A 19,037-nucleotide genomic window follows, 5' to 3' on the forward strand; every position below is an offset into this window, starting at 1 on the left:
CTGATTGGCACCAAAATTTAACCTAAGCATATCTCTTTAATCCCTACTAAAGAGGCTGGTGGTCTAACAGCTCCTTTTATATTAGCAAATGTAGGTGCCATCCGTGCCGGGCCAACATACAAGCACAAAGACTGAAATATCTAATGCAGGTGATTAAAAATCAATTATAGTCTATTATCTGGAAATAATAATAAACTGCAATCAGAGTAGCCAGAGCTGAAATTTTCTTTGAATCAATAAAAACAACCTAGAGCCACTACAGTGATGGTATGTCATAACTTATAATCAATAATTGAAAGCTCGGTATAGGCAGGCAGCTGTTCCTTTGAGATTATCTACATAAGAAATCTATTTACTATACAAGTTCTATACAGCAAAAAAAAAAAAAAAAAAAAAAAAAAATTAAGGAGATATTCCTTGGTGAAAGTAAGAAGGGCACACAAGGAAAGTATACTGCTTTTTCTTTTTTACAGGGGTTATATATTACTTTGATAAATGAAAAAAACCAAAAATATAGTTATAGCCAACTTTTCTTCATGAAGAGATGCTACCTCAATTTAATAGTAGTTTCCATTTTTATATCCTCATTCCATGTATATAAGTCATCAAGACAGGTGGGAGGGTATACTAGTTGTCACTTCATAAGAAAAGCAGCAAAATGCTAAAAATCATCATTTAAGAAGTTTTGAATCCAAGGAACTTCTTGTATGGATTAGGCTTCCAAATTTTGGAGATTCTCTAGCCTTTTGTAAAAGATAAGAGAGGTTATATCCTTCAGATGACAAAGGAAGCACGACACGTAGTAAAATGCCATGGAGAAAAGCACGACCTCATGGAGACCAAGGCACACATATTCGAATTCTGGTCTTGCCATCTAAATCTGAACAAATTGTTTTAATCTTACTGTGACTCAGTCTACTTGTCCATAAAATGAAGAGATTAGGTTAGATGATGCTTTTATTTTTCTCTACCACTAAAAATTTCAAAATGCTTATAATTCACTATGTGCTTATTAACATGATATACGCACTTCCTGATTTTAACCTTTATCCACAAAAAAGCCGACTATCCTCATTAACAACAATATCTAGAAATTAGGGGCCGGGCGCGGTGGCTCAAGCCTGTAATCCCAGCACTTTAGGAGGCCAAGACGGGCGGATCACGAGGTCAGGAGATCGAGACCATCCTGGCTAACACGGTGAAACCCCGTCTCTACTAAAAAATACAAAAAACTAGCCGGGCAAGGTGGCGGGCGCCTGTAGTTCCAGCTACTCGGGAGGCTGAGGCTGGGGAATGGCGCAAACCCGGGAGGCGGAGCTTGCAGTGAGCTGAGATCCGGCCACTACACTCCAGCCCGGGCGACAGAGCGAGACTCCATCTCAAAAAAAAAAAAAAAAAAAAATCTAGAAATTAGAAATCAGAAGCCCCTAAAACTGAATGATGAACATTAAGGTCTGAGGCCTTGAAGAGGCTTTTCACCGCCTGTAAGTTGGGTTTGTATCCATCAAACAAATAAGAGGGCCACGATATATAAATGAAAAAATGAAGTATAAATAAGTGAAAATCCATAATAAACTAGCAGAGAATTAATAAAAAAAAGAAACCTCATCAGTGAATCTGTATCTGTTCCAGAAAAGGTCTTCAGTTTCTATATATACACACACAGGTACATATACACATATATATATAAAACACATACATATGTATGTATAGATTATTAGCTAAATATAGAGTCAAAATAAAAAAAGTCTTCTACTCACTTTGACAGAGACACTCCCCCAGCTTTCCCAATCATCTCTTCATGGTGCAATACCGAATGGTTCCATGGAATCTGGAGGAACTTTAAGAGTGTTCTCATCCATCGTTCAGGATGTAAGACAAGTTGTTCATAGTGAACCAACATGCACTTTTTATAACCAACCTCCATACACTGGTTATACATGGTCTCTATAGCACGATTCCACTTGGTCAAACAGTCCCTATAGCTGTTCAGGTCAAATCCAGCTATAGTAACTTTTCGAGAAATCATCGAATGTACTGATGCCCGGCCATCTCGGACCATCAGGAGAAATTTGGCATTGGGGAATAACCTAGCAAGGTAAGTTAAAGATTTCAGGGCAAAAGGATCTTTATTACATAAATAAGGGGCTGGCTCCCCATGCTTAACAATGATTTCTAGTAAGAAAGCTTGCATGGCAGAATCCAGCACTTCATCAGTAACACCAGCCTCATCCAGGCGGATCTTCTCTTTACTTGACCGTGACCACATCTGCTTCAGGGCCAGGATTCGGGGAATGACCCTGGTTTCCTCTCCACAGCGAATGTCAGGATGTGCGTCCAGCATGGCCCTCATCAGTGTGGTTCCACTCCGAGGCACACCTCCAATAAATATTAAAGGCATATCTTTGTGATAGGCAAAGGTTTTGTTGGCTTTGAGGTCCAGACCAGTTCTCACAGTGGTCCTTGTGCTCTCCAATTTGACTGGCTGGCTACGTTCCTCTATCCGGTGATGGCATTCCATGGCATGCTGGCCCAAGTAAAACACAGTCACAGAACTAATCACCAGACATGCCAATAGTAAGTTCTGCTTCAGCTTTCCAACCATCTTGATGTGGTTATCTTGTTATTAAACAGATATTTTGCTCAAAATGATTTTCGGAAAATGTTCAGGCCATGGAGAGTCTACTTCGGAAAGATAACCAACATCTAGTAGAGAAAGGAAAACGTTATTTTATCATTACATTGAGATTGCTTACAAATCAGTCACCAGTTATCACCACTGCATTTTAGGTAGAAAAAAGCTGAAACAGTCTTGGATTCTCTGATACTGTTTTATTTTTTGAAACGGAGTCTCGCTCTGTCGCCCAGGCTGGAGTGCAGTGGCACGGTCTCGGCTCACTGCAAGCTCCACCTCCTGGGTTCATGCCATTCTCCCGCCTCAGCCTCCCGAGTAGCTGGGACTACAGGCGCCCACCACCATGCCCAGCTAATTTTTTGTATTTTTAGTAGAGATGGGGTTTCACTGTGTTAGCCAGGATGGTCTCAATCTCCTGACCTCATGATCCACCCACCTCAGCCTCCCAAAGGATTCTCTGATATTCTTAAAACAAATTTGAGCAAAATTTGTTTTACTCAGTATATACAGTATATACAAATTTGAGTAAAAATAAATCAATGTCTATAATCGGAAACAGCTTTTGTTAATACTGTAATTCTGAAACTATGTACCTGGTAAAGAATGGAAAATAAATAAAACTATTTCTTTCAGTGAGTCAACCAAATATTTAATAAGCCCAAGAATGTCTGGAGTCCAACTCAAGGCTGATCTCTGCTATTCAGACTTGCCTCATCTCTAAGCAGTTATTAGCTCCACATTCTAACAATGAGAAATTACAGAAGAAACATGAAACAACTTCCAAATCTTTAACAGAGATTCAGTTTATTATCCCACAATTTATTTAGGTACTACAGACCAGATACTCAGGCTCGACAGAGGACCAACTTTGAAAAGGAAAACAGTAGAGTAACCTCTGCCCTTGGAAGACAAAGTCTTTTGACAGACAGATATGTAAACAATAACAATAAAATGTGATGAGTGCCTCAGTGGAAATATGCAAAGGGACAATGGGAGCATAATGAAAAGGAGCATGTAATTGACCTGAAGAAGCTGTAAAAGTTTTACAGAAAGTAGGAGGGAAGGACCAGGTGCAGCAGCTTACACCTGTAATCACAGCTCTTTGGGAGACCGAGATGGGAGGATCGTCTGAGCTCAAGAGTTCGAGACCAGCCCAGGCAACATACCGAGACCCCGTCTCTTTAAAAAAGAAAAGAGAAGAGAAGGGAGGGATATTCTAAACCAAAGGAACTTGTGTGCAAAAGCACAATGGCAAGACAGAACATAGCATAATTAGGTGACAGGAAGAAGTTTAGGAGAGCTGGTGTATAGGCTGCAAAGAATATTGTATGTATAAATATCTGTGATCTAATCCTCAGAAGGACAGGTAAGATCTGGACACAGGAAGCACTCTAAGCTGCAGGTACACAACGACCAAAGGCATGGATGTGCAAAAGCAGAAGCATGTATATGAAACAGCTGGAGCTGCTAGTTTAGCTAGAACAAGGGTATACAGTGGGAAACAGACAGCAACCAGACTACATCTACACCAAAATAATTTACCCTGAATCCTCAGAAGGCAAGTGTGGCAGTTAATTTTATGTGTCAACTTGGCTAGGCTTTGGTGCCCAGTTGTTTGGTCAAACACCAGTCTAGATATGGCTGTGAAGGTATATTTTAGATGTGATTAACATTTAAATCAACAGATTTCTAGTAAAGTGGATTACCCTCCATAACACAGGAAGGCCTCGTCTAACAGGTTTTAAGAGCAAAGACTGAGGTTTCCTGGGAAAGAACTACAACATGGAAACCCTGCCTGTGTGTCCAGCCTGCTACCCAGTAGAATCTGGAGTCAAGACTGTGGCAGGCCAGGTCACTAACGCAGGCCTCCATAACAACTGTTTCAGTACCGACTGAGTGGTTCAGTTCAATATTAAAAGCTAAAAAAAAAAAAAAAAGCCAGTGCCGTTATACAACGGCTGGAATGTAACAAAAGCCCACCAAGAGTTTTGCCTAGGCCTTTCCTGGGCCTTAAAGCATGACAAAATAACGAAGGAATTCTTAACAGGACCCATTTAGGATTAAACAAGTTTTATTGGGGGTCTGAAGAAACTCCCCAGGCCTCCACAAACAAGTTTATTGGAAGTCTGAAGGAACTCCCCAAATCTCCGTGATTTAGCAGGAGACAAGATAAGGGTAATCACCCCAGCACCTAGACCCATTTAGATTAAGTAAACTTACTGAGGCTCCAGCAAATGCACTTCAGGACTCAGACTTTAGTTACAGATTAAAATAAGTTAATCACTTACATCTTTAGATGAATGCACACTTACATGCAGACATATAGGTCAGAAGGTATATAAGCTCAGAAAAACTTTGTAATTTTAAGTTGGTCTGGTGATAATTTCCAGGCCTCCCTGTAACCGGTTACAGAAATAAAAACTCTCTTTCTCCCCAGTTCATCTGCATCTCGTTATTGGGCCACAAGAAATAGCAGCCCGACCCTCAGTTTGCTCTGGGAACAAGACTGCAACATCAACTCATCTCTGCCCAACTGCCCTATGAATTTCAGACTTGAAAGCCCCACAATCACATAAATGAATTCCTTAAAATCAGTCTCTTTCTCTCTCTACCCCCGACCCCTCCCCATATACACAGTAGGCATGCGTGTTATCTACCACTCTAAATTCAGTGAGATCCCTTCCAACCCACTAGCAAAGCAGCCAGTGCTAATGGTTTGCCTTGCCCTGACTACTGGTTGTTTTTCTGTAAAACCCTAACACAGGGGTTCGGTTTTGTTTTTCTGGAGAACCCTAAATATACCTGGGGAAATGACTAACTACACTGAAAAATACATTCTGAGAGGGAATACTTCCAGGTACAGCCTAGTGAGAAGGTAGTTAATTCCTCTCCCCAAAAACCAATGATAAAGCTGGGTGAAATGGGCAAAACAACCCTTTCAGTGCTCTGGAAATCCACCAGAAGAATAAAACAACCTGAGAAGCATTTATGCTTGAAAAACTGCTAAAAGGTAGGTAAGAACAATGAGAGTCTGTGTAAGGTTACTCCCACCTCATCTACCCATTCAGTAGGTACAGAGGTTCTGCAAGGCAGAGCAGGGCAAGGCAAAATATTAGGACTGACAGTTTCGCTGCTGGGGTGGAAGGGAGTTTGCTCGGTTTGGAGTGGGTAAGAGCACACATGCCCACCTGCACTGTGAGTAAGAGAAGGAGCAGGTGGGAGGTGAGTGAGAGGGTGAACAGCTCTAGAAGGCGAAGGTTGCAGTCCGGGTGGGGCACATTTGTTGGCCAACCCTGAAGTGGCATGCAGGCACAGAGGAGACATGAAACGACTGGGTGGAAAGTAAAAGACAAGGCAGATCCGAAAACAGCCTAAACTTTGTATGTGCTCCCTACCCACAGAGGTCTACTGGCAGAGGACGAACCCCTTACTGGCTCAAGATGTCTGAAGCAACCACTATCCGAGCATTGGGTGACCATTGATCACTAAGCTATGCAGACAGGAAGGCAACTCCTAGAAAGCCATGCTTAAAAATGAAAACAATTATAAAGTATGTGCACACTGTAAGTATATATACTTAAATAAAGTACATATACTTTATACTATATATACTTTATATAGATATAAACAATCCTAAAAGTGTGTGTGTATATACATATACACATATATATGACAGCAACATCAGCATACATTTAAATGACAAGGCAAATTCACAGAGACAGCAGAGTGAAAAAGCAGGGATTTAAGTGCAAGCTTACATGAAGGAACTTTTTGCAGTGACTGAACTGTTCTAAAACTGAACTGTTGTCATAGTTGTACAACCCTATAAAATCTACTAAAAAATTATTGAATTACACCCTCATACTTGCGAAAGGAAAATAAATCTTGGGGCCCCCAAATCACTAAGCTAAAGGGAAAAGTCAAGCTGGGAACTGCTTATGGCAAACCTGCCTCCCATTCTATTCAAAGTCATCCCTCTGCTCACTGAGACAGATGTATATCTGATTGCCTCCTTTGGAAAGGCTAATCAGAAACTTAAAAAAATGCAACTATGCATCTCTCACCTATCAGTGACCTGGAAGCCCCTTCCCCACTTCAAGTCTTCCTGCGGCTGGAGTGTAGTGGCCGGATCTCAGCTCATTGCAAGCTCCGCCTCCCGGGTTGACGCCATTCTCCTGCCTGAGCCTCCCGAGTAGCTGGGACTACAGGCGCCTGCCACCTCGCCCGGCTAGTTTTTTTGTATTTTTAGTAGAGACAGGGTTTCACCGGGTTAGCCAGGATGGTCTCGATCTCCTGACCTCGTGATCTGTCCGTCTCGGCCTCCCAAAGTGCTGGGATTACAGGCTTGAGCCACCGCGCCCGGCTGGCAAAATTAACTTTCTAAATTAACTGATACCTGTCTCAGATTTTGGAGGTTCACAATATATATATAAATTACACTTCAACACAGCTTCTTTTAAAAGAAGGAATTCATTACTAGAGAAATACTTCCACAGTCTCAGTAGAATACAACAACTAAGAACTGGTTCTTGTTTATTCATGTGTATGATTTAATCATTCATTCAATATATGTTTGAGCACATAGTTTTGCGCCAGGCACTATATAAAGCTTCAACAAAGAATCACAAAGACTAGGTTGAGATTAAAATATCAGCTTAAAAAACTGCAAAGAAAAAAGTATTAAGACAATTGGTGGCAATATAGTATTAAAATGTCTATGCACAACATTGTATCCATTATAATAGAAGACACACTTAAGATGTTCTCCTAATATTCAATTTAAAAGGAGCCAGGTAGAAAGAAAAGGAAACAACGGCAAGAAAAGAGAATAATGTAGAAAACAGAGAAGAGTCATCCTATTATACAATAATATTTCGGTTAAAGAAAGTAAAACCATATTGCAGATTCAAAAAAAGAAAACTTCTGGCTGGGCGTGGAGGCTCACACCTGTCCCAGCACTTTGTGAGGCTGAGGCGGGCAAATCATGAGGTCAGGAGATCGAGACTATCCTGGCTACGGTGAAACTCCGTCTCTATTAAAAATACAAAAAATTAGCCGGGCGTGGTGGCGGGCGCTTGTAGTCCCAGTTACTCGGGAGGCTGAGGCAGGAGAATGGTGTAAACCCGGAAGGCGGAACTTGCAGTGAGCCGAGATCCTGCTACTTGCACTCCAGCCTGGGCAACAGAGCGAGACTCTGTATCAGAAAAAAAAAAAAAAAAGAAAGAAACCTTCCCCGAATGTAAACAGATACTATAGATGTAAGGGTCTACACGTCTATTGAGCAAAACAAATGATAACAGACCCAATCTGGACACAACTTGGCAATTCTAAGCATGAAAAATGCTGCAGGCTTCCAAACAGAAAAAAGGAAAAACGCAAAGGACCAATAACAAACTGACATCTGATGGCACTACAACATTAAATGCTTATCCTCTGGTTTCTGCATGTGTGTGTATGTGTGTGTGTGTAGCCATGCTTTTCTTTATTTTTCAAACTTGCTCTAAAGGACTTCTATGTTGCTCTTCTAACTGGGAAAAGATAAAACAGTATTTTAAAAATAAAAAGAGGCCAGGCGCGGTGGCTCAAGCCTGTAATCCCAGCACTTTGGGAGGCTGAGACAGGTGGATCACGAGGTCAGGAGATCAAGACCATTCTGGCTAACACGGTGAAACCCTGTCTCTACTAAAAAATACAAAAAACTAGCCGGGCGAGGTGGCGGGCGCCTATATAGTCCCAGCTACTGGGGAGGCTGAGGCAGGAGAATGGCGTAAACCCGGGAGGCGGAGCTTGCAGTGAGCCGAGATCCGGCCACTGCACTTCAGCCTGGGTGACAGAGCAAGACTGCGTCTCAAAAAATAAATTAAATAAATAAATAAATAAATAAAATAATAAAAAAATAAAAATAAAAAGAACAGTCTTTCTTTTAAAACGGCATTTAGGCTAAGACCTGAAGAATGAGTAGGAATTAGTGAAGAGAAGAGCATTCCAAGAAAAAGTACGTGGATATGCAAAAGCCATGTAATGGGAAGGCATTTTAACACATTCAAGAAGCAGGAAGTAGGCCAGGCACGGTGGCCCACGCTTGTCATCCCAGCACTTTGGGAGGCCAAAGCGGGTGGATCACCTGAGGTCAAGAGTTTGAGACCAACCTGGACGACACGGTGAAACCCTGTCTCTACTAAAAATATAAAAATTAGCCAGCCGTGGTGGTGCATCCCTGTAATCCCAGCTACTCAGGAGGCTGAGGCAGAAGAATTGTTTGAATCCGGGAGACGGAGGTCGCAGTGAGCCAAGATCACCCCACTGTACTCCATCCTGGGTGAGAAAGAGACACTCTTGTCTCAGAAAAAAAAAGAAGCAGCAGGAAGTCGGGCAATGAAGCTGCAAGGCAGTGACCAATAGGAAAAGTGGGTGAAAGGTCAAACTGGACAGAGGTCAGATCATAAATCTTGTGGGTCAAGTTAGAGATATGAATTTTATGATAGATGTAATCAGGTATCACTGATTTGAATACTTCAAGCAAGGAGTTACTTTCTCCAATTTATGTTTATAAAATCTCATTCTAGCTAAAACAATCTTAAAAAAGAACAAAGTTGGAGGACCCCCATTTCCCAATTTCAAAACCAAATGCTATAATCGTAAGACAATGTAGTACTGGCATAAAAATGGACACACAGATGAATAGAACAGAATTATCCAGAAATACAATGTTTATGGGAAATTGATTTTTGACAAGGGTACCAAGACAATTCAGTGAGGAAAATAAGAGTCTTCTCAGCAAATGGTGCTCAGGTAACTGGATATCCACATGCAAAAGAATGAAGCCGGATACCTACCATACACCGTTCTTAAAAATCAATTCAAAATGAATCAGACCTAAATGTATGAGCTAAAACTATAAAACTCTTAGAACAAAACAAAGGTATAAATCTTCATGGCCTTGGGTTAAGTAGTGGTTTCCTAGACACAACACCAAAAGTACAAACACCACCACCAAAAATGGACAAACTGGACTCCATCAAAATTAAAAAATTTTGTGCTTCAAAGGACACCAGCAAGAAAGTGAAAGACAAACCAAAAAATGGGAGAAAATATCTGCCAATTATATGCCTGATAAGGGATTTGTGTCCAGAACACATAAAGAACTATTACAATTCAACAATAAAAAGATAACAATTTAAAAATGGGCAAAGAATCAGAATACGTATTTCCCCAAAGAATATATGCAAATGGTCAATCAGCACAGGAAAAGATGCTCCACATCATCATTCTAGGAAAATACAAATCAAAATCACAATGAGATACCACATGACACCCACTAGATGACAACATGGGCAGTAACAAATGTTGATAAAATGTGGTTAAATTAGAACCCTCATACACTGCTGAAGGGATTGTAAAATGGTGCAACCACTTCACAAAACACACTGACAGTTTTCCTCAAAAGGCTAAACACAGAGTTACTGCTGAGGTGGGAGAATCACTTGAGCCCAGGAGTGTGAGACAAGCATGGGCAACACAGTATGAGACCTTGTCTCTACAAAAAATAACTTAAAAATTAACCAGGCATGGTGGTGCGTGCCTGTGGTCCCAGCTACTCAGGAGGCTGAGGTGGGAGGATTACTTGAGCCTGGGAGGTGCAGGCTACAGTGAGCCATAATCACACCATATCTCCAGCCTGGGGAACAGAGTGAGTCCCTGTCTCAAAAAAAAAAAAAAAAAAAAAAAAAAAAAAAAAAATTTAATAAGAAACAAAATAAATAAAAAAATTAGTTACCATGTGATCAAGAAATTCTACCCGAGTACTGAAACACATCTCCACATAAGAACCCTATGTTTACAGCATTGTTAGTCATAGCCAAAAAGCAGAAACAACCAAAATGTCCATGAGCTGATAAATGGATAAACAAAATGTGTTATACCCACAAAATACAGTATTATTCAGCCACAAAAAAGAACAAATACATGCTACAACATGGATAAACCTTGCATCCACTTCTATCACTTAAAGATGTTAAGTGAGGGCCAGGCACGGCAGCTCACACCTGTAATTTCAGCACTTTGGGAGGCCGAGATGGGTAGACCACGAGGTCAGAAGATCGAGACCATCCAGGCTAACACAGTGAAACCCTGTCTCTACTAAAAATACAAAAAAAAAAAAAAAATTAGCCGGGTGCGGTGGTGGGTCCCAGTAATCCCAGCTACACAGGAGGCTGAGGCAGGAGAATGGCGTGAACCCAGGAGGCGGAGCTTGCAGTGAGCCGAGATTGCGCCACTGCACTCCAGCCTGGGCGACAGAGCGAGACTCCGTCTCAAAAAAAAAAAAAAAAAAAAAGATGTTAAATGATAGCAGTCACTCATGAAAGACTACTTACTATATGATCCCATTTACATGAAATGTCCAGAATAGGCAAATATGTAGACAGTAAAATTAATAGTTGCCTGGAGCTGGAGGGTGGGGGAAGATGAGGAGTGACTAGGTTTTTTGTTTGTTTGAGACAGAGTGTCACACTGTCATCCAGGCTGGAGTGCAGTGGCGCAATCTCGGCTCACTGCAACTTCCGCCTCCCAGATTCAAGCAATTGTCCTGCTTCAGCCTCCCAAGCAGCTGGAACTACAGATGCGTGCCACCATGCCCAGCTAATTTTTGTATTTTTTAGTAGAGAGGGGGTTTCACAATGTTGGCCAGGATGGTCTCGATCTCTTGATCTCGTGATCCGCCCGCCTTGGCCTCCCAAGGAGTGACTAGTAATGAGCATGGGTATTCTTTTTGAAGTGATAAAATATTCTAAACCTGGACAGTAGGGAATTTTATGGTATGTGGATTTTATCTCAATAACACTTTTTAAAAACCACTAAACACTTACTAGAATGGCTAAAATATACTGACCCGTGCTGATGAGGATAAAAAGCAACTGGAACTCCCACATTTTGCTACTGGGAATGCCCAATGATAGATATATCTACTGTGAAAAAGAGTTTTGCAGAGTCCAATAAATGTAAATATATACTTACCATACAACAATGGCATTCCTGAGCATTTATCCTAGTAAATGAAATCCTGTTCACCCAAAACCTGTACATAAATGTCTATAGCAGCTCTAGTCATAATCACCAAAATCTAGAAATTATCCCATGAGTTAATTTGGACAAAGTGTGACATTTTCACTGCTGGAATAGTACTCAGCAATAAAAAGGAACAAACTCTTGATATGTGCAACAACTTGGATGAATCTCAAAGGCATTATGCCGTGTGAAAGAAGCCAGTCTCAGCCAGGCGCGGTGGCTCACACATGTAATCCCAGCACTTTGGGAGGCCGAGGCAGGCAGATCACGAGGTCAGGAGATCAAGACCATCCTGGCTAACACGGTGAAACCCCTGTCTCTACTAAAAATACAAAAAAATTAGCCAGGCGTGGTGGTGGGTGCCTGCAGTCCAAGCTACTTGGGAGGCTGATGCAGGAGAATGGCATGAACCCAGGAAGCAGAGCTTGCAGTGAGCTGAGATTATGCCACTGCACTCCAGCCTGGGTGACAGAGCGAGACTCTGTCTCAAAAAAAAAAAAAAAAGAAGCCAGTCTCAAAATTATTCCTTTCATAAAACATTCTCAAAAAGACAAAACTATAGATCAGTGGATGCCAGGGGACTGTGTGACTATAAAGGGATATAACTGGGGTGATGGAACTATTCTGTATTGTGACTGCTACATGACTCAATATATGTATCAAAGTCACAGAACTGTGCATAAAAAATTCTATTTTATTATGTAGTAATTTCAAAAATGTTTTTTTAATCAGAAGAGATTTGAGGGGAAACATGGGGGAAGGAGGAAGACAGATGGCAGGAGAGGACCAAAAACAGGAGTTTGTGATCCTCAATCTTCCAATTAATGTTTCTGATTGAACAGATAATAGATTCAATGGTGACAGAAATATATGAAGCAAACAACTTACAGAGAAATGATCCTAGAAAAACAGTCTTGTATTTTCCATCTTATGAACACTTAAATAAAAATTCATTTAAAATCTGAACAAAGCAAACCAAACTCATTCAGTGAATGAAAGAGAAGTGTTCTTACGGATTCAATAAGCTTATGAATCCAATACGGTTGATTTCATTTCAACCATTTATACCGACAGTTATACAGGAATGATTCTTCTAGCATACTCCATTTATTTAGGGAGTTACATATATGATACATGAGGAAAATAAATATTTTGTACTATTTTAAATTACACTTGATTTGCCAATTTCTGATACATGTCAGAATGCAACAGGTAATAAATGATTCAACTTCTTTCAAATATTGCCTTAGTTGATTTGCTGTAAGAGCACAAGAAAATAAAATTTCCTTAGCAACAATTCAATTGTAGGAAAACAAGATAATTACTTTTGAAAGTAGAGATACAAAATATTCACCAATCAAAAGTTAACATGAAAGGCTTGGACATTACTAAAGCAGCAACCAATAGTTTCTGATACCCTCTAACAACTTCCCATTAAAATACCCCCAGTATTGAAAACTAATTTTGAAAAACAAAAAAAGAAACCTGAAATTCCCAGCAAAATACATACAAAAACTAAACCTGGAAATATACTTGTAATGCATTTCCTTGTCCAAAAACATACTTGTAGATCATTTTAATGACTGCATAATACTCTACTGAAAGGATTTACCTACATTTATTTGGCTGATTCTCTATTATTATTTGCATGTTTTAAAATTTTCATTACTGTGATATACAACTATGATAACTGTTCTTGTATTTACAAGCATCTTTACACACATGATTGTTTTCTTAAACTAAATTTTAGAGGAGGAATTGTTAGGTAAAGGAGGGTGAAGTATGATTGATTATAAAGGATTTAATAAACATTTGATTCATCTCTTTCTCATACCCAACATACAAATCTGACCAAAAAAAAAAAAAAATTATGTTGGCTCTACTTTCAAGAATCAGACTACTTCTCAACACATCCACTACCACTACTAGCATCTTGCAGCCAAGATTACTGACAGGTATCCTTACTTCTACTGCTGCCCACTAGAGTCTATTCTCAACTCAGCAGCCAGAGGGGTTCTTTTTTTAATAAAACAAAAGAACTGGGGAAGCTGAGGTGGGAAGATTGCTGATATCCAGGAGGTTGACACCGCAGTGAGCCATGATCGCACCACTGCCCTCCAGTCTGAGCAACAGAGCCAAACCCCAGCTCTAAAAACTAACTTAATTAATTAATTAATTAATTAAATAAAAAGATCGCTCCATTCCTCTACTCAAAGCCTGATACTTGTTTTCCAAATGGTTACTTAAAGTCTTATTTTGGGCCGGGCACAGTGGCTCACTTACTTTTAAACTCCACTTTGCTGTATTTTCAGACAAGCAGATCAACATTTTCTCAACTAGGACATTTACAGAGCTAAGGCTGATCTAAAAAGAATACCAGAATGGGCCAGGTGCAGTGGCTCATGCCTGTAATCCCAGCACTTTGGGAGGCTGAGGCTGGGACGGATCACCTGAGGTCAGGAGTTTGAGATCAGCCTGGCCAACATGGCGAAACCCCGTCTCTACTAAAAATACAAAATTAGCCAGGCATGGGGGCACATGCCTGTAATCCCAGCTACTCAGGAAGCTGAGGCTTGAGAATTGCTTGAACCCAGGAGGTGGAGGTTGTGGTGAGCCAAGATCGCACCACTGCAGCACCCCAGCCTGGGCAACAAGAGTGAAACTCCATCTCAAAAAAAAAAAAAAAAAAAAAAAAAAAAGAATACCAGAATGTTCAGGCTCAGTTTTATCGCCAGGGGAAAGAAAAAGCACTGAAACACTGCTATATACATATCTGAGGAATCACTATTAATAGAACTGCTCTTTCCCAGCAGGCCAAATGAAATAGACTCCCAGAAATAATGCCTTAGAGAAGAGAGTGCTGACATTACATTTCTATACTTACATATTTGCAAATTTTATAAAGTAAGATTGCTAACCAAAAACAGGATCAGTCAACAAAAGTAGAGATACAGAGGTCAGTAGCCAGCAAGGCCATGCCCAACACCCAGTGCACACACATAGGCCCAGGTACACACACTCAAGAGCACATTCACCACTCCCTGCTGTTATAATCAGGAACATGGCCATATTCTAGGTCCAAAGAGACGCTGGGAACATATTCTAGCAAAAGATAAATTACAGGAATGTAACAACACCCCTAAAAACTGTCTTTCCTTTGTTAATCACTAGTTCCTTGCCTCTCATGCCCATTCATGATGCCAACCAACGTGGCAAACAGCAACAGCCAATACCACTGTGCCTGCTGACTAAAGTCCAGTCTGTATCTGGTTTCTCCATTTACTTCTAGCCTGTTAGCAAAAGGAAAAATAATTTTATCCCATGCTTGAACTTGCCAATGAATAAATGCACAGAGACAGATTTTGAATGACAGCTTTGCCATGCAGTAGAAACTTCAAATCTGACCTACATGAAACCATTGTTGCAAGATCCATTCTTATGTCAGCTCATGGTCAGAGCACCAACATGGGAACACCTTTTCCTAGCTGCACGTTAGGAGCTGGCACTAGACCCACTAACGAATAGCAAATGGCAAGAAGAACATGGTATACACAGCTGACAATCTTTGAAAGTCAGCTGACACTCACTTCTTAAAGGAGTAGTAAACTTCAAAAAAACCATACCAAGAACTGGACCTAATGTCTAGAACACAAATGGAGACAGGAGCACAGGTTAAACTAAAGTATAATATCTGTGAAGGTTCAAGTTAAATGAAATGATGTCTCGGTTTTACTTCAGAAATATCTGAGATCAGACGTGTGGAGGGTATATATGAAATTAGACTGCTATGAGCTCATTGTTGAAGCTGGGTGATGGGTACTTGAGGGATCATATAGCTGTCTCTATTTCATAATAAAGAGTTAAAATGAAACAAAACAAAATAAAAAATTTAACTTACCAAGTTCCAAACTTCTCAGACCTATAAATCAGAAAGTCATTGTTGGCTAAACTATTTCTCTTCTAGGTTCGTCAAGCTCATGTTTATAATCCGTTTAGAGCACCCACTATGAGGAACAAAGAAAGCAAATTTGCTCAAATTATATACTCTTATTTGGTAACTCAAGTTTATGCCATTTTTCTACCAACCTTGTAACCTTTTTTTTTTTTTTTTTGAGACAGAGTCTCACTCTGTCACCCAGGCTAGAGTGCAATGGCACAAAGCTCACTGCAGCCTCCAACTCCTGGGCTCAAGTGATCCTCCCATTTCAGCCTCCTAAGTAGCTGGGACTACAGGGGCATGCAACCATGCCTGGCTAATTTTTTGTTTGTTTGTTTGTTTCTTTTTTGTAGAGACAGGGCCTCCTTATGACGCCCAGGCTGGTCTCGAACCTCTGGCCTCAAGTGATCCTCCTAAATCAGCCTCCCAAAGTGCTGGAATTACAAACATGAACCACCACACCCAGCCCCTCATAACCTTTAGAATGAAAAGTAACTGAATAGAAAAAGTAGAAGAGAAGATGGCACTGAATTAATGTAAAACAAGCCTGGTGTATTAGAGTCAGAAGACCTGGGCTCTAGTCTGGAATCAGTTTTTTCTGAGTCACATGGCACTAGATAAATAACTGAGCATCAGTTCTCTCATCCATAAAATAGAGATAATGATAATCAAACCCTTCTTCACAAGTAATTAGAGTAGAAATTACGAAAGGAAGAAGACAGACTGGGGACAAAATGCAAAAGAAAAAGGGACACCTGCAAGTTCTCTCTCACAGCGTTGCTGGGGCAATCACATGGAAACATGTGAAGGGGCTTTTAAAGAACAGGGGCCCAGGACTCGCTTCCTTCACTGTCTCCTGTTCATCCTCCACCTTCACCTTCACCTCCCAGCACTCCTCCCATGCAGCCTGACCCCCTGAGAACCATTTCCCATTGACATCAGGCCCCTCCACACCCAGCCTCTGCTCATGGTGCCACCTCCAGGACCATGCCACTTTCTCTCTTTTACACATATCTCCTCAGTCAACCTGTCCCTGACTGCCTTTTTCCATCTTTTCCGCACAAAAATCAAGTTGTTCCCTCTTCTGTAACCTCAAAGTGCTTGGTTAAAAACACATCAGTTTGCACACATACCACTGTATTGTGTGGTTAGTTTACCTCACCAGACTATTTAAGTTCCTTTAAAGCAAAAATTAAAACCTATTCATCATTTAATATGCAGCAGGTACATGAACATATAAAATACAAAGCAAGGAATTTTTTTTTTTTTTTTTTTTTTTTTTTTGAGACAGAGTCTTGCTCTGTCACCTAGGCTGGAGTGCAGTGGCAGGATCTCAGCTCACTGCAAGTTCCGCCTCCTGGTTTCATGCCATTCTCCTGCCTCGGCCTCCCAAGTAGCTGGAACTATAGGCGCCCACCACCACACCTGGCTAATTTTTTGTATTTTTAGTAGAGACAGGGTTTCACCATGTTAGCCAGGATGATCTCGATCTCCTGACCTCGTGATCAGCCTGCCTCAGCCTCCCAAAGTGCCGGATTTACAGGCATGAGCCACCACACCCAGCCTAAACAAGGAATTTATAGACGAACAGGCAACTAGTGAAACCTTTCTTAAATCTCCTTAAAATACCTACAAAGTCATCTGAAATAAAGCAAACAGTCAACAAATAAACATCAAAAATGAAACAAGGAACTATGAATAAACAGAAAGAAAGTAATCTGGGAGCGAAGAAAAAAACTTTGCAATTTCAATCACTGCCTCAACAAGATATTCTGCAATCAACAAAATGATTACAAAATTCATAGCAGAGAGGAAAAACAGTTTTTCCAAGTCTTTGGAAAGAAAGAGTCCTACAGATATTAACTGTTAGAATACTAACAGTAATCAATGACACAAAATAGAAAAGCCCAGATTTTAAAAAGTCTACTCTGTATTCAAACTTAGGTTTCAAAAACAACATCACAAAGCGGTGACCAAAGATTAATTTATAGCACTGCATTCCATCACTCACACTCCTACACTTACCCTGCTTCATCTGCAGCCAGCTCCCACTCACACTGTAATGACTCAAATCAATTTGCAACCAACACTTCTATCCCTATCTCAGACTTGATCATTTAAAGGCTAAGGGACAACTCTATCTGGATGTTCACCGGCATGTCACATTAACAAACACTGAATGGAACCTACCCTTCCTAGTAAATCTCTTCTACTCTTCCCTTTCCTCCATTGGTCAATGAACCACTTTCTCTCTGATTCTCAAGCTCAAAACCAGGGAACTTTTATGTAGTTTCTCTCTTAACCTCTCCATCAGTAACTGGTAAAGTCCTGTCAATTCTTCCTCCTTCATCTCCCTTTACTTGATTTCCCTCCATTTTTTCCCTGCTGATAATTAGGAAAAAAAAAAAAACAGTTTAATCCTCACCCTCTTCCTTTTCCATATGAACTCTATAGCCTCCTAAATGGTCTGAGTTCTGACTTCCTTCAGTTAGTTCAATCACTAACTTGTCTGGTCTCAGGAATTATCTTTCTTTTTTTTTTTTAAGATGGAGTCTCACTCTGTTGCCCAGGTTGGAGTACAGTGGCACAATCTCTGCTCACTGCAACATCCACCTCCCAGGTTCAAGCAATTCTCCTGCCTCAGCCTCTCAAGTAGCTGGGATTACAGGCATGTGTCACCACACCCGGCTAATTTTTGTATTTTTAGTAAAGATGGGGTTTCACCATGTTAGCCAGTCTGGTCTCAAACTCCCGACCTCAGGTGATCTGCCCGCCTCGGCCTCCCAAAACATCGGGATTACAGGTGTGAGCCACCGTTCCCAACCAGGAACCATCTTTCAAAAATGCAAATATACTTACGATGTTCCCCTGCTTAAAACTCTTCCACAACTTTCTACCTTTTTTCAAAAAAAATTAAAAATCCTCACCATAATGTTAGTACAAGGCCCTTCCTGACCCAGCTCTTGTCTGCTCCCCAGCCTGTTTCACCACCCACCACCCCCACACTCCCCACACACTCACTCAGTGCCACCGTCATCCACCTGAAGCATCCCTTCCTTGTTTGAGCCTCCACATGCACATGCAGCTTTTGCCTGTCTCTCTGCCTGATGACTCTCACTCATCCTTCAACATTCCACTTTAATGCCATCTCTCCTGCACAGCTTTCCTGACAGCTCTCTACCACATACGACACAGGTGTACTTCCTAGTGCCCTCGTACTTACCCTATCATATCATGTCTCACACTACATGGTTACTTTGTCTGTTTTTCCAGTAGACTGTGAGCTCCCTGAAACTAGAGACTTCTGAATGAATTAATGAATTTTAGATTGCCAATAAGGTAATTATGGCTGTAATTAGATTCTATAAGTGTAATTAGTTGTGAGTATTGACTATATCT

At 40.8% G+C, this 19,037-nt stretch overlaps 1 protein-coding gene across 3 annotated transcripts in view; it reads right to left on the reverse strand.

Moving 5' to 3' along the window:
* Positions 1-19,037, reverse strand: part of TPST1 (tyrosylprotein sulfotransferase 1) — a 142,536-nt gene that overhangs the window by 109,840 nt on the left and 13,659 nt on the right. For all 3 annotated transcript variants that reach the window (XM_010381030.2, XM_010381022.2, XM_030933199.1), the window contains exon 2: positions 1,761-2,706. In XM_010381030.2, coding sequence (XP_010379332.1) covers positions 1,761-2,605 — 845 coding nt within the window. In that variant the 5' untranslated portion in view covers positions 2,606-2,706. The remainder of the gene's footprint in view (positions 1-1,760; positions 2,707-19,037) is intronic.

The sequence above is a fragment of the Rhinopithecus roxellana genome, chromosome 6 (assembly GCF_007565055.1).
Source record: "Rhinopithecus roxellana isolate Shanxi Qingling chromosome 6, ASM756505v1, whole genome shotgun sequence".
Taxonomy (NCBI): domain Eukaryota; kingdom Metazoa; phylum Chordata; class Mammalia; order Primates; family Cercopithecidae; genus Rhinopithecus; species Rhinopithecus roxellana.